This window comes from Juglans microcarpa x Juglans regia, chromosome 8S (assembly GCF_004785595.1).
Source record: "Juglans microcarpa x Juglans regia isolate MS1-56 chromosome 8S, Jm3101_v1.0, whole genome shotgun sequence".
NCBI classification, from domain to species: Eukaryota; Viridiplantae; Streptophyta; class Magnoliopsida; order Fagales; family Juglandaceae; genus Juglans; species Juglans microcarpa x Juglans regia.
In genome coordinates, this window is record NC_054609.1 from 13,942,315 (window position 1) to 13,959,578 (window position 17,264).

Sequence of the window (17,264 nt, forward strand, 5' to 3'; positions counted from 1 at the left end):
CCCTGTCTTCATCGTGTGCAAGAAGAAACATTTTGCGCTCTAAGAAAAGTAAAGCAGGTCCCCGTCTTCGTCGTTCTTCATCGTCTTCGTGTTATCTTCCATCGCTATCTGACCAACGTGCATCAAGTGAGTGCCGTCTGTTTTATGCATTTTTTTTTTTATATTTTTCTTGATCTTTGGCACCCCATAGAAGGAATCAAAGCTTTTTTGGTTGATTTTCAGGTCCTAGTGGGAGCTTTATTGCCCTAACTTTTGTTTGTTTAATTATCAAAACAGAAAAGGCATTGTTACTGTCGTGTATTGGAACTCCTGGTCAATGTTTGGGTTTATCATAGTGCCAGGAAGATGGTTTACATAGATCCACGCGTTGGTTCACTAGAGGAGCAGCACCCAGTTGAACAATGAAAGGGATTCATGTGGGTCGTACCCATGGCCTGAGCAATTTTTTTTTCTTGATTTTTCTTCATCGTGTTCCTGCTGTCTTCCATGGCCTGAGCGATTTTTTTTTTTTTTTTTTTTTTTCTGTTTTATGCATCTAAGCTTTTTTGTTGTGGGTATGCTCTGTTTTAGTCCCTTCGTCTTTCGTCTGGCAGCACGGCCGTGGGGCAGGTTGTTTGAGCATAAGCTTCTGCCGTCTGGCAGCACGTCCTTCGTCTTTCTTCTTTCGTCTTTGAGCAGAAACATGGTTACAAGCAGAAGCCACTTGGAAAATAGAAAGCATATCATCTAAACCGCTCATCTCTACTTTAGCAACACTCAACTCTTAAAATGGTCACTAAACTCATTTTTCGTAGCTTGCAAACTGGAAAACGCCCTTGCAGATTGAGGAAAAGCATAATTCTTTCTAACAGCATCGAGGTTGTTCATAACAAAAATGGCAGTTCGAGTTTTTCTCGGTTTTACTAGCCTTCTGGGCAACTCCCACTGGCACCCCATGTAAATAATTCAAAACGTGCGTTTAACTTATGATACACACCGTTTAAATAATGATGATTTGGCACCCGGGTACGCGGCGTGTTCCCCGTCCCGGGTGCAAGTAGAGTTTTTCTTATAAATTATTTTGCCTTCGTTCGCGAACCTAACATTGAGCAAAGCATTAACCCAGACCGACAAAACTCTGGTCCTTCTAATTTGATCGTCGTTCTCGAGTACTATTTAACAAGCTATTTTTCTCCCTCTGAGCAAGTGCCCATGACACGAGAAAAGAAAGTGCAACCCCTCAGGAATAATCCCAGCAGCTCCAGCCTCCATATTAGCGATCCCCAAAAATGACCATAATACATGGCTTCCCAGAGTTTTTTTTTCACTGGATTTACACGCAACCACTCCTAACTTTTCAGAGATTAATTCACCCCCAACAGCCGCAGCGACCTCCTCCAGCCGTTGACATAGAAGCCGCTGCAACAGTTGCTGATCAGCCAGTACTTGGTCTGGAAGTAGGAAACCCTAATATGGATTGGGCTTCCATCTTAGTGTCCTTTTGCTTATCTTCTGCAATTGGGGTAGCTCTCTCATCCCCCCAACTTCAGTACCCCAACTACAACCACTCTCCCACCTCCCACTTCTTCTCTTTCACAATCTCATTATGCTTTGCTTCCTTCTTTGTCAGACACTTCATCAATTCCAAGTTCCTGGTTTTAGACAGAGTTCTCTATGGAGTTGGCATCTTCTTTGCAGTTATGGCTTTTTTAATAGCCATTACCATCCACTTTCCCTTGTACCTCAAACCTTACGACCTTGCTCGTCTATGCACTTTCCTTCCTGGTTATTTTCATCTCCAAGTTCGTCCACTGACGGCTCGATTTAGCTATTAAGAATATTTTAAAATATTTGTGGGGTGTTTTTTATATAACGGAGAGCGGTGAATAGTTACTGATGAGAATAATTTTTTATAATAAAATAATACGTAAAATAGTTTGAGTTAAAATATTTTATTATATTTTAAAAAATGAGAAAAAAATTGAATAAAAATATTATAAAATTAAAAATTAACTTGAAATTTGTTTGAAAATAATTTCTTAATATTATTTTTATTTTAAATTTTGAAAATTTTGTATTTTTTGTAATTTGTTTGTAAGTTAGAAAAATTGTAATAATTAGATAAAAAAATTAAAAATTTTAAATTAAAAATTGTTCTGTATTTGAGTAATATTTAAAAAAGAAGTATTTGAGAGCATGTGAGAACAATTGTATATATATTAGCTAAAGCCTAAACTACCATATTTTTCTAACTTTGTCGATAGTTTGCCTTGGTCTCCATCATTTAAATATTTCTTGTATGGGTAAGTAAGCAGCCTTAATATATGTATTTCATCTACATGTGATATTGATCAATATTCATCCTGGCTAGATATATGGGAATGATCTAAACTAATAAGATCGATTTATTGGATAAATAATATTCCTTATTTTGAGATGTCTACTTGGATAGAAAGGGTTAAACTAATTTCATTTGAATTTTGCGTTTAGGTAACGAGGTATTTTCAGGTATTCTGTGAATAGTAATAAAAAAATAATGATATAATATTAAAAAATAGTGAATAGTAATGAAAAGTATGTGAAAAATAATAAAATATTTTAAAAATCCCCTGAAATATTTTCAATATCCAAAGTATATCACGAGGGCTTCAATAGAAAGTAAACTCGTCATCTTTCTACTGACCTGCACTAAATTACACGCATTAAAACCAGCCAAAATTGTAATCTAGTTGGATTATGCCCCGCACCAAATCTAGCATGGCTCGCGCCAAATGTGGTCAGTACCCAAGTGCTAGATTTGTACTTATCCATATCTGGCGCTGGAAAATTTTTATAAGCTATCGCTAAACTTTTTCCAATTGAATTCTAAATATTTTAGGAGAACATTGTATAATAGTTAATGTGTTAAATAATATTAGGAATATCAGAAACGGATTTGCGATTAAATTAAAAAGAGTAGATATATAATTCCTGGCTTGTTCAATATTCTAGCTTTTATAATATAATGACCCATAAAACAACTCCTGATATTCACAAAAATAACGGTAATATTGTATGAATATTTAGAGATAAAGAGTGAGTTATTAACAATTCAATAAGCGCAGGGAACATATGCTAGTATATAAACATGAGCATTTTCATAGAGTTCAGAATGTAGAAACAAAATATTTCGATTTCAAAATGCAAATCTCAAAAAAATACATATTATCAGAAAATCAGAGCGACATTTCAAATATTTCATATTTAGAAACCAGTTTTTTATATTCAAAGACTCATTTGGAACAATATGACTGAACATTTTCATCTTATCATATCATATCAGAGCATCATATCAGAACAGAAGCTATGTTTAATCCCTGTGGTAGGGTTGTGCATTCTGCGAAAAGCCAAGCAAAACATAAATCACCATGTTATCAAAGCGATTGCACTCAAAGCAGAGACCACTATTGTATCCTGTGGTAGGACCAGAGGGTATCCCATGACAGACCAGAGGTCACTATTATATCTTGTGACAAGGTCAGATGTTACTATTATATCCCGTGATAGGGTCAGAGGTCACTATTATATCCTGTGACAAGGGCACATATCAGAGCAAAACAGAATCAGAATCAGAGTCAGAACAGAATCAGAATGTCATGCCAAAGGTTTTTCAGATGCCACATCATATCAAACTAGAGTACTGAAATTCAGATCATTTCACATTTTCTAAAACGGATTCATAACGTCTTCACATCACATGCAAAATTTACCAAATTTTCAAATTTGCTCATTTTTTTTCAGTTCAATAACAGAATGTAAAAAATAAGCTCATGTCTACACCAGTCATGCCAGAAAAATACCTTATTCTTATATAGAATTTCATGAGTAATGCAGGACAAATAATTGAGGTCGTTTCAAATTTATTTTCATAACAAAACATACATATTTTTCAAAATTGATCTCAGGTCATTTTATTTTATACAAAGTCTAGTATAGTAATCCCGCTTACCTAGACTTCTTAGTTTTTAGAAATTTTCTCAAAAAAATATTGAGTCAACTATAAATCGTCACCTATAAAATAATCACGTAATTCGTAAATTTCCAATCAATCACAAATTTAAACCATTTAAGCCTGAGCTTCTAAAATATCTATTTTAATTTGTCAATACCTAAAAAATCCCCATAACCTTATATTCTCCCTTAATTCATTCTCTAAATTTCCTTTATATCAATCAACACTAAAGATAAGTATTGGTAAAAATTTTGTTAAATAAAAAAAATAGCTTTAATCATATTTAAAATGTTCAAAATAAAATTACAAGCATACTATAAAAATAATTTGCTACCAATAGTACAATTTAAAAATTCTATTTATTTTATGTACAATTTCTTATACTTCCCACAAAGGCCACGTAAAAACAGATTTAATATAAACATAATTCCAAATTGAAACCATCTAATAATAAGGGCAATATTGTAATTTCATATCAAAATAATATGTAAAACTAAATTTACGGTAGCCTCTGTAACACTTAGTTATAAGAAAAACGTTTTCATGTATTACGTAGTGCAACAATTGGCGAGGCAGTGGCGTGGTATACTCATTGAGAAGGGTGGAGTTGCGTGCGTTGCGGCGAAGAAGGATCTTGTCCCAACGGTCTCGTACTGAGGGAAAAAGAGACGAGTGAGAGAGAGAGAGACATATGAGAGCACCGTGAGGGAGATAAAGAGCTCCTTATCAAGAGAGTTATGTGCGGCGACGACTTGGGTGACTATCGACGGCGGCACGACGAGAGTGAGTGGTGGCTAGGGTGGCTGAAATGCTGGAAAGTGTGTTCCCTTTGCACCGTGGAGGAGATGTCCGAAAGGGTTGGTAGTGCAAAACTGTTGTGCTTGGAGGAGCAACCAATTGCTCTATTTTTCGAACCCAAAACAAAAAAGTTTCGGTTCACTATGCAGGTAGTTGTTTTTGGCACTTTGGTGGTGTTGCAGTGGCAAAGAAAATTGACAGCATCAACGGGGTGGCTTCAGTACTCTAAGTGCTGCAGAATCGTCGTTGGTGACTGGTACGTGTGCTGCCAGCTTGGGGTGTGTAACAATTCGGGTGACTCGCTGGGCGTGCATGGAGGCTAGTGTTTCGTGCAATGGCTGGCGGCAACAACAAGCCTTGGGTAGTTTCTCTCTGAAGAGAAATACATGTGCGTAAATATATAAATATATATATTAATAGGTTAGGTGTTTGGAAAACCCCAGAGGAGAAAAATGAGAGGTAGAACGTGCATGGTGTGGGTTCCTCACAGCTTGGCTTTTCGGGCCCATAAGAAAATATTTGGGCCACAACTTGGATATTGCAAAACATAAATTGGGCCGAACAAAATATACCTAGCTTATCTGTCATTTATCTCATGGGTCGAGTATTTTTTATAAATACAAATAGGCCTCGCCTCACATTCCAAACTAGTTTAATTAATTCCATAACTTGGTCGGACTCAATACCAACTAAAATAAAATTCACTTGGTCCATGCGATATTAATTGCATTTAACCCAACTACCAAACTCAAGACAAGTCCATATTCCATCATAATAAACTTTTAGGCCTGAAGCCTCATCCTAAATTCACTCGTTAAAAACCAAGTGGGCCTTTCATCCATAAAAAAAAAAAAAAAAAAATATCGCTTGCAAGCTTCGTATTGGGCCTGGTGTTACAGCTATGATCTCTTGTAAATTAATAATCCAGATGATCGTAATTTGTTCATGACCGTGTCGAAGATCAGTACTTAATTCATTCCCAAGATCACTAGATACATCCATCTGGATTATTAAATCCCACGAGATAACTCATGAAACGATGACATTGCTTATATACGGTCGACGTAGACTCTAAGCGCATGCATTCAAAACTAAAGGCAAAAGGCAATTATGAGTAATCTAATCAACATGTATCTACTACCTATATATTAAGTCCCTTTCGAAACCATTAATACCAAAAATGACTATTACACGTCGCCGTTTACAAGAGTTTTTCCACTGGATTTACACACAATCGCTTCTACTTTCTCAGATATTTCAGCCCCGACCACCGCTGCCACCCGCACCACCTATTGACACAGAAGCACCGGCAGAAGCACCGGAAAAAGCAGGCGCAGCAGTTCAAACAGTATTTGGTCAGGAAATAGGGAACGAGATCAACATGGATTGGGTAATAGTGGCCTTTTGCTTATCTTCTGCAATTGGGGTAGCTCTCTTATCCCCCCAACTTCACCCCAAATTAATACAACTACCCTCCCACCTTCCACCTCTTCTCTTTCACAATCTCATTATGCTTTGCTTCCTTCTTTGTTTGGCACTTCATCAATTCTAAGTTCCTGGTTATAGCTAGTCCGAGTGCTATATGGAGTTGGTATTTTCTTTGCAGTTTATACGGCTTTTTTCTTAAGTAGCCATTACCATCCACTTTCCTCTGTACCTCAAACTTATGACCTGCATGGCCTGTCTATGCCCTTTCCTTCCTCGTTATTTTTGTCTCCAAGTTCGTCCACTAGTAATACAGCTAGCTAGATTAATACACTTTGTTTTAATGGTGCCTCTACGTTCTTAGAGCTTCCTAGCTAGAGAACTCATATAGAACAACGTGACAAAATACAGAGACATGAGATAGATCAAACCTCGTCCCGGAGCGATTATATTGTGCGAAAGATACTTGTTTTGAGTGTTTCTTTGGCCTTGCCCTTTTTATGTATCACTTGATGGCTTGATTTGTGTACTGTTTATGAACGCACAGAATATTTATTTTGGCCCTATAGTTCCGGTGCTTGATTCTCATCTTTTCGATTGAGGTGATTGCCATCTTAGATTCGTCATGACGCGTATTTGGTTTAAGATTCATCATGTTCATGATTATATACATATATGTATATATATATATGTATGTATGTCTTTCTTTGTACAAAATATAATGCATCTCTTGGTGATCTCTCTCCAACCGAGAATTTCCGAAGAAAGAAGCCTTAAAACGGCCTGCATAGAAAACTGATGGATAAAGAAAGAGTGCTGACGCTACATACACTAATTATTTAAACCGGTCTCCCTCTCAGTGTTTTTTAAAGGTTAGTTATCTACATTAAAGATGGATAAACAATACTCGAGAAGTCCCCCGCTTCTCTCTCTAAACCCTCTCCCTTCTCGCTAAACTCCCCCAAATTTCAGAATTGGCTCGAGGGGATGGGTGCTTAGGCTCCTTCCCTCCTCCTCTCTGTTTTCTTTTTGTGTAGTATTTAGGTTTTGTTTTTTTATTATTTTTTTCAGACCAAATAAAGGGAGAATCGCCAATCGTGAATTTTCGGCACCCAATAGGCAACACGTGCCCCACCAGGAGGTTGCCCAGCCACCGATCTACATAACCACCAAATGCAGACCCAACCGGAGTGGAGCGTAGCCCGCACGCGGGGAACGAAAAATCTGGAGCTCGTTGACGTGTGGCCCTCACGTGCCACCAAGGAGCTCTCCGCCATTGCAACCCTCGGCTGCTCCCGAACTGGTGACTCTGGATCTCCCAAGATCGACCGACGATTTTTCCTCCTGCAGCCTTTTTGTGCACTGGTTTTTCCTTTTTACAGTGTTTTCAGAATGTAGTTTATTTTATGTCCTGTCTTTATCTTGAAGAAAACAAAAAACCCAAAAACGTTGTGCCTTTGGACTTAGGTTCGAAGGGTGTTGTCCCCCCTCCGCTTAGGCATTGATGATGGGCTTGGTTTCTCCATACTCTGATTAGTTGGGTATGGAGTTTTGTTACTTGGTTATTGAAAATTTTGTCGTGGACAGAGTTGTGCTATCTCTTAGATTTCGGTCTTTAGAGATTTACCGTCTGGACTAGACCATGTCAGTCACGAAAGTGTACGGGGAAACTACTAACATTTGTAATTGGTTTGTTGTTTAAGTCAACTTTGTATGTCCTCCTTTAATGAATGAAATGAGATCCGTTGTTATAAAAAAAAAAAAATTATCTACATTTAAAAAACTAAATTCTCATATATATCATGTTTTATTCTGCTTTTTATTTTCAAAACAATTAAAAAAAACCAATTCCTTTTGCAATTAGATTGTCATGGCTCTTGAAAAAGGGAAAAAAAGAAGAGGATTGTACTGTAAACAAAGATTGCAGGAAGATGGAGGAAATATTATCTAATATACGTACTAACAACTTTACAAGGTACAATATTATATATACTGAGTGGTAGTCTTATTTTATCAGTGTTTTTATTTTTTTCTAATTTGAATCTCAAATTTTAGATTATAAAATTTTCAATATTTTTTAATATATAGTTGACACATCAATATGCATGTATAGTTATGTAAGTAAAATTATAAATATAGATAGTATTTTTGTATGGCACTACATAAAGACGAACGATGAAAAAATATCGAATATTATGAAACTCGAGGACAAAAGATTAGGTATGCAAATATTGATTATTGAACTGACTTTGCCCGCCACGTCAGGTTTGCAACTTTTAAAGAATATAGATTTTGAAAGTAGAGTTTTATTACAAATTAGTCATTGTCCACATCACACATCATACCTCATATTTATAGCTTTTCATAGAGTACTTGTGGCGATATTTTTTATAGGGTGTATGTATTTTTTTATAGGGTGCGAGATGTGAGATATTAGTAAATAATGACTGATGAGAAGAATTTTTTTAAAAATTAGACGCAAAAATATGAATCAAACCGACTAGTTTTTTTTTAATAATAATTTATTCATAATTTTATCGAAATTTGAGGTGGTTACATTCAACTAATTTCGCATGTCAGCTGTTGAAGACCAATATTGCAAGGTACGTTACAAATAGAAAAATTAAGAAGAAATTATTAACATCTTTCATTATGGTATCCTAACGATTTCCAGCTAGATTCCCATAAATTTAAGATTCCTAAAGATCGGTCCACAGATTCTGCCGTTAAAACCAGTTCAGACTAACAATGATATTATTACGTACATGATTATCTTGATATTAGTCCAGTACTACGTACTTGTTCAGAATTTATTTTTTATTGATTAATTCAATGACTGCGATATCTCGAATTCTCTGTATTTAAACAATTCAATATCAATTAATGAAATCAGTTAAGTTTTCCATCCATCTATTGCTTTGTTGAATTAAGATATTAAATGGAAGAACATAACATCTTTCTTTTCTTTGGATATATTTGTTTCATTGGAACATAGAAAAACTGATTAGTGGAAGAAATAGAAAGATCAGATCCTCAAATTCTTGCTCAAATTTAAGGGTCTAATTGAGAGAGAAATAAACCTATATATAAAGCATGCTAACAACATTTATTGTTTATATAAATGTTCAAGGAGTTTTACTATTATGCCTCTGATCACGGCCATTATTGGGAGCCTAGCTCGAGTAAGAACATACAGATGATATTTTCTGAACCTCAGCACTTCATTTGTATGTTCAATCATCATGAACTCATGTAGTGATCGTATTCACACATATCAGCCAGCAAATTAACATTTTCAAGCATTATCAACACTGGCTGAACAAACTATGAGAGGGGATCTTATCATCTTTTGCTTATTAGGTTTTGATTTGATATTGGGAATGGACTGGTTATCCAAACATTAATAAGCCAGTGTATATTGTCGAAAGAAGGAGATTGTGCTCAATTCCCTGGCCTGATAATGGTAGAATTCGTTACGTAGGAGGATCTGTAAAGGCTGTTCCTTCATTAATCTCAGCTTTGCAAGTTAGGAGTCGCGCGCATTTCTGACGGTGCAGTAGCTTATTTGGCCTTGGTAGTTGAGGAGTCCAGAAGCAGTCAGCTCAATCATTTTCTCCTACAAGAATTACAAAAAGTAGGCAAATTATTAGAGTAAAGATTTACCAATCGCCTTTTAGCCTAATGGCATGTGTCCCTGAAGGCCTTGGCTTCAACCCATGTGCATGGATGTGCAATTAGGGCTACGCGTCTCACCCTTTTTTTTTTTTTTAAAGTATATATTCAAATATTCTATTGTTATCTCTTCTTAAAAAAATAGTATAGGGGCGTACATATTGAGGCATCAAATCTGAACGAGAATAAATATATCATGAATTACACCATTAAGAAATTAACCCTAATAATAAAGATCATGATGATTGTCTTCTAACACTGCACGAAGTTAGGAATTTATTTACCTAAGTTAAAGTATTTATTTACGCATTCAATAATATATATATATATATATATACACACACATATAGATCAATAGTTATTAATTGGCACTACAAGAAAATCGATTTTTCCAGACTTTTACTTTCGCCGCAATAGGTGCCTAAAATCGCCGCATAGAATTATTCCCAGCGATTTATATATCCTGCACATCCGTTGCATTTGTTTGTTCACTTCTGTTATATATAATATATATATATATATATATATATATATATATATATATATATTAAGAGGAAACCAAGTTTGTAGGTTTGGATAGTGAGATTTTGGTTTTAGATGAAAGTTTAAAATATTACTTTTTAATATTATTATTGTTTTGAGATTTGAAAAAGTTGATTGTTTATTATATTTTATGTGAGACTTTGAAAAAGTTGTAATGATGAAATGAGATGAGAATTTTGTGTCTCATCCCACTTTTCAAGCATATATCTATGATACCCCCATTAGTCTTCATCTTGCTGATCGTATTGATTATATAAGTCATTAAGACATGCATCTTCCACGTTCAAGTGCTGATCATATAAAAATTAGTGATCTCATTAGTTGAAAATAATTACACGGATTGAATCAAGATTGACTTCCAACTAGAATCTAGTTTAATATATACGAATCAAATTCTAGAAGACTACACAAATTGCTAAGTCGAAGAAAATCACAATTAACTTGCAACTTCTTTAGTAATATGACTACTAAATAGCAAATTAAGATTACGTTTAGATGTTGAGGTGATTTTGGATGATCTATGAATAATAGTAAAATAAAAGTGAATAGTTTGTGAATAATAGTGAAGTAGTTGAGACTACTAATTCACTTACCAAACACAGCCTAATTAGTTATCATTTAATTTGAAGCAGTTGATTGATCGATCCATTGTAAAAATAATCGACCATTAGGCTATACGAAAGTAGGTGATATAATATAGTCTTAAGAATTGGGTCTCAGAGGAGGGATAGATTGGAAAAGTAGTACTAGTAGTTGATGGAAAACATGATAATCAAATATACGTGATTTATTTTTTGTTTTGCAGTTTACGCGCACTGTACTGTTCACGTATTGCATTAATAATTTGAGAAATGCTAGATACAATTATGGGTTGTGCAAGCCCATGCACTCATTTTGAAAAAGTGTGGAGTCTACTACTAAAAAATTAATGTTTTCATGGGGAACCCATATTTATTTAATTTTTTCAAAAGGAGTGCGTAGTCATGGTTGTGCATTCTATAATTACAAATATCAGTTCTGTAATAAAATTTACACACATATATAAAATGAATTACTAAATTATAATTAACAAAAATGAATTCGCAATTCTATAAACACGATCATGATTCATGGTGTAGGCAAAAGAGTACTTGCTCAAGTACCAATACTTGACCTAAATGGTTTCATTAAGAACATAAACTAAAAAAATAGAGTATCTTGCCAATAGTAATAGACTCCAACCGAGTGGAGGAGAGGACGGGGAGGAGGTGAGTTGGATAACCCACTACTACAGGAAAAAGGGTCTTGCTTGATGTCGAACAACAGCTTAGGGAATATAAAAAATTGCACTTTTTGAACTGGAATTGGCAGAAGAGCGAGTCATGCACGCCGATGAGTGGGTTTTGCTTCCATGGTCGCCAAATCGGTGGAGCAGCTTTGCTGTTAGTGGTGATTTTCAGTGGAAGAGACAGTTGTGTAGCAAAGTTTTGGGTTTTGCTTAATATGCGGGTAGAGAGAACATGAAGAAGAAGAAGTTGGGGAAGAAGGTCATGAACTCGGGATTTGGGAGTCTACGGGAGCAAAGCGACAGGGAGGGGGGCAAATGTGATTTTTGTGCATTTTGGCACCCTTGTCATTAAAAAATGCAATTCCAACGAAATTGTCTGTCGCTACAAGTTTTATGCCTTTTTAGCCATTTTTTTCCACTACAATTTGGAATAAAATCGTTGCAAAAGGTATTTCCAAAAAGTTTCGGTTTGGAGGCCACATCAACAAACAAATCGCCGAGATTACTACCTTATTGCGGCAATTTTATTTCTGACAAACAAGAAATCGCCGCAATAGCCGTTATTTTTTGTAGTGATAATATAACTACCCTGTCAATTTGGCCTTATGCATGTAGGAATTAATTAATTAAGTCGGGGGCAAGCGCGTAGGAATATTATCATAGATTTATTATATATAATGTGTGATAAAAATGTGGAGCACAAAGTTTGTGTTTTGGTTAGACCGACCGAAGAGGCCAGAAAGGTGAGCCCTTAATATATAATTAATAGTTATTTTTTTCATAAATAACTTGCTATAAATATCAGTTTTTCTTGCAGATACTCGTTACATTGAAATCCATATCTGTATTATAAAAAAAAAAGAGAGGTAAAAAGTCAATTTTAATACCATACATTGCCATTGAAAACACTTATTTTTTATTCATTATATTTTTTGAGCCATTTATTGTCAAGTCAAGGCCGTGCAGTAGCAGCGTACCATTGACTTTTCATTTAATATGAAGCATACAAATTAATATGCAAAAACCACACACAAGGATCGAGCTTTTAGACACGACCAAGAAATAAAGAGAAAATGATGAAAGAAAATCAAGCAGCTGATGATCATGACGAGCTTATGAACATGACAAATGGAGATAACTGCGCGACATGCATGTGAAAGCGCGCCTAATATTTAACGAGTCATGCCAGGCGCAACAAATGGAGGCGTCGTGGTGGCACCATTCATTCTCTCAGCATTAGCCATCCAACCTTCAACACACATGCAATTACCATAAAAAACAGGGGGAAAAAAAACCCAATTAAAATCTGAGAAAAAACAGAGATTTCAGTTTCTTTGTCGAGAAAGTTGATAAAGCTAGCTGTATAATATATAGTACCTATGGCAGGGTCGAAGCCACCATTTTTAAGCTCGCGGTACTCTTGACAAAGAGCGCAATGAGTGCACCAAAAATGCACACAGCAATCAGCACAGGGATCTTCTTGCAACGAATACGCGGCTCTCAGTTTTGTTCTGTATGTGCATGTGTATAAACATGCACACCCGATATAGGCAAGTGCCGCATAGATTAAGCCCGCGCAGGCACAACCTGCACGTACAAGTTCTTCACATATCAGAGAACAAACTAATAGAAACATGTAATTATTCAACAAGATGGGAACTTTCAACTCAAGAACTATATTATATATATATAGTTATGTAGTTGATATATATAGATCAGTTATTTTTCAATTGATCCAATGCCAAAAGATAGAGATACAACATTAAATGCTTATCATGTTGAATTTACACTGACCAAAAATTAGACACAGTACGTGTAATATGTGATGTTAAATTAAGGAACTACGTGATCATTTGTTTTCTCTCAGAAATTGAATTACATAATTCGATCAGATAATTAGAAAATATCTGTATTCCAGTATATATATATATAGAAAGATTATCAATAGGATTTACTTGTTTGTCCCCTATCCACAATCTCAGCAATGCGGCCGAAGGTGATGCAGGGACAGCAGCAGGTAACACAGCCTTAATCAAAATGGAAGGAATTGATCATTAGTTTTCTTAATTGAAACAAAAGAAAATAAGGATGTATATTAATTAGAAGAAGAAGGCCTTACAATTGGAGGGATCATCAAAGCAATCACAAAGCCCGGTCGACCATTGCACCACATGAGGTCGAGCAGCGTATGGTTGAGGTGGTAATGCTTGAGGAGCTGATTTCGGGTCTGCATTATTGGGATACATTTTAGCACTCTGCTAATATCACCAGGAGGAAGAATATCTGATCCGGATCTTCAATTGAGAACCAACAAGAGTAGTACATATATAATCAATGGTGGATTGAGTGATACGTTCATGCCTTGACTTTTGTGAGAAGTTGGCGTATGATTATTATCTATTTTGGTTTAATTTATTTATTTATAATTTTTTAGATGGCTTGTTATTCACTTATCAAGTTTCTAAAGTAGTACTCTTATAAATTGACTATTCCAAAAATGCAAGGCTGGAATATCCGGTGTTTCTTTTTAATAATGAGCTCAAGAACTTGACCCTGAGTTGGCCTCATGATCAATAAGCTTGCAGCTTTGAAACTTGACTTTGAGTTTTGTTTAATTGTATGTTGAACTCATAAACCGTTTGATCATGATCTGCATGCATGCCCTATTCAATTTGTTCGAGTTTGATTTGATTATCAAATAAGCTTTAGTTTCAAAACTATTAGGGTGGAATTTGGAATCCCATATTATTCATTCAATAATAGCTAACTGAAAGCCTTTATCATGTAATGCATTTTCTGATCAAGACAAACATGTCAATGTAGGTTGACATTGATCGACTTTGTCAGAGGCCGCTAGTTTGAGATTAGTACTGGTTATGGATGTATATATACATAAATATATATAATTAAGAGAAATGATATAATTTCCAATAGTAGAGTATACAAATGTTGCGCGCATTCTCTTTGAAAAAAGTAGATAAATCTTAGAATAACACGAAAAAATTATTTTTTTAAATATTGTTAATTTTTTTTTTCTAAAATGAGTACACGAAACTTGTACATGAACCTAAGACTGTAACTAGCATTAATAATTAAACATTGACTGCTGCAGAATGCAAGGCTGGATACTACCTGCTTTTGTTCTTCCTTTTGTGCATGTCTGACTGCGGATGTTTGGCATAGGTTCATTCATGATCATCCTAGTAACATGGCAGATTCTCCTTTTGAGGAGCTGATTAAGGGAAGATAAACATTTATGATCAAATATCTTAACATGTTTATATATATGTATATATATTATGAATTTCCTGGCCGGTTTCTTTTACCTTACAATTTAAGATTGGGAAACTCTGATTCAAATTACAACTACAAGTGGATGTTGAAACGTACAGATCGAAGTACTAATTGCTTATGTTAGTCAATAATGGGTTCCATGAAGCATTTGGCGGGAAGATCAGGATCTAATTAATTTACAACCAAAACCTTGAACTTGCTTTATACAAAATAATATTTGTCAATGGTTTCCATTAATAATGCATGTTTAATTAGCCTCTAGAGAATGTTGAAAATCTGATCAATACATGCTTGCATGATAGGCTGTACATATATAGGAATAATATTAGTCAATAATGAAAAGATAATAATTTAGTCAACCCATATATAATTCCTGGCGTATGGTATGTTAAGGAATAGAATTAATTTTGTCATGTCAACTAAGCCTAATTAAATTCCTCTTTCCCTTCTGTTTTGTTTTGTTTATGGTGCAACTGTTGAATTGCTAACATAATTGCATCAACTACCTTGCATATTACTCATGAATTAAAAACAAAAAACGCAACAACAGAAAGTACAAAATTGCATGCATCGACTACCTTGCATGCATCTTATTCATATATATATATGAATCAAAAACAAAAACAGGCAACAAAAGAAATTGTGCTTAATTGCATAAACAACATAAAGTACACGGACATGATTAATGCTTTAAAATTCATGTGTTTATCTTTTCTCGAATGGTATCAAGTGTTTGTTTATAAAATTGTATAGGATCTTGATGCCTTAACAGTACAGTAGTACCCTTTGGGACTTCTTATAAGCTATGACATGCATAATTCATATTTCTTATAAATTGCATGTTTGTTAGAAATGAGAAATTGTATTCATAATTAGTCAATGTGGAGGATACTGTTGTGAAAACGATGACAAAAAAGTAAAAGCAAATTCACATATGAATCAATTGCACATGACGACACAAAGGTTTACATCATTCGGCAATGTGTAGGTACTCTATACTAGGATATTGGATGGTATGTTGTTCACACCGGCTTGTAAATGGAATGACTCTTTAAAAGTTTATATTTTTTCACTACAAGAAATATGGCTTTTTGCATCCATATTTTGAGACAAAATTTATCCGTTCGAACGCCTTGAGAACCTCATCAATGTTTTGAGACGAAATTTAAATTTCGTCCCAAATAAGTACTTTTAAGGATGAAATTTAAATTTCATCCCTAATAAATTCTGTCTCTAAAAATGAAATTTGTTGTAGTGTGTTATGCAAGTATTGTCTGCTCGTTTTGAGAAAGAGTGGGGTTCAACATTAAAAAAATTAATCTTCATATGAGTCCCATATTTATTCACTTTTTTAAAAGGAGTGGGTGGTGCTTCCACACTGCAAATATAATGGTAGTATTCGATGCTTTTAGTTAGATTTACAACAATGGAGAAGAAAACATCATTTTCTTCAAACATTAACAAGTAATTTTGTAATGCTCCGTTCTCGGAGGTCTGGAGAGTTAGTTCTTGTTATCTAAAGTCATTTCTCATAACACAATTATAAATACTCCTAAGATTCCATAAAATATAAATTCACTCATTCAAAACCAAATAGGTGTTCCTCCACAAGGACACCAAAGAAATACCTCAACATAATAAACTAAAGTCTCCATAAAAATTCAAAATATCCACGTCTCAGATACTCAAATCAACATAAAAGAATGTATCTACTGAATACAACTCTCCAATAATTACTTGTATCCTATGACACTTATTCCTCTACAATCATCTACTCTTGTTCTTGTTCGCTACTCTTGATTTTTGGCTGAACCATCAAAATTATCTGAAAATATTGTGGAAATAAGGGGTGAGTTATCAACAACTTAGTAAGCAGATGATATATACTAGTATGTAAATATGAATATTTACAGAGTTTAGAATACTGAATAAAACGTTTTTAGCTTCAGAATTTAGAATCATAACATGTTATCAAAAATATTAGAACAAAAGTTTAGAAATATTCTTATTCAAAAGTATCATTTGGCATATCATAACTGAGCATTATCATCTTCATATCAGAACATAATATCATAATCGATGTCATGTTTAACCCCCGTAGTAGGGTTGTGCCTCTACGGATAACCTAGTAAAACATAAATCACTCTGTCACCAAATGGTGTGCACTCAAATAGAGACCACTACTATAACTCGTGGCGGGGCCGTTTACCACTATTATCACTCGTGGCAGGGCCGTAACGGAACAGAACAAAAGTTTCTCAGATACCACATCATATCAGAAAGTCTTGCTAAAAA

The 17,264-nt window shown here is 34.8% G+C and overlaps 1 protein-coding gene across 1 annotated transcript; it reads right to left on the minus strand.

The window, feature by feature from the left end:
* Nucleotides 1-12,773: 12,773 nt before the first annotated feature.
* LOC121245078 (cell number regulator 2-like) lies at nucleotides 12,774-13,977 on the minus strand. The gene is made up of 4 exons (XM_041143364.1): nucleotides 13,795-13,977; nucleotides 13,631-13,702; nucleotides 13,053-13,262; nucleotides 12,774-12,924 (listed from the first exon to the last, which is right to left on the minus strand). Exons 1-4 carry the CDS (start codon nucleotides 13,919-13,921, stop codon nucleotides 12,848-12,850), a joined length of 486 nt encoding a protein of 161 aa, XP_040999298.1. The 5' UTR covers nucleotides 13,922-13,977; the 3' UTR covers nucleotides 12,774-12,847.
* Nucleotides 13,978-17,264: the final 3,287 nt, after the last annotated feature.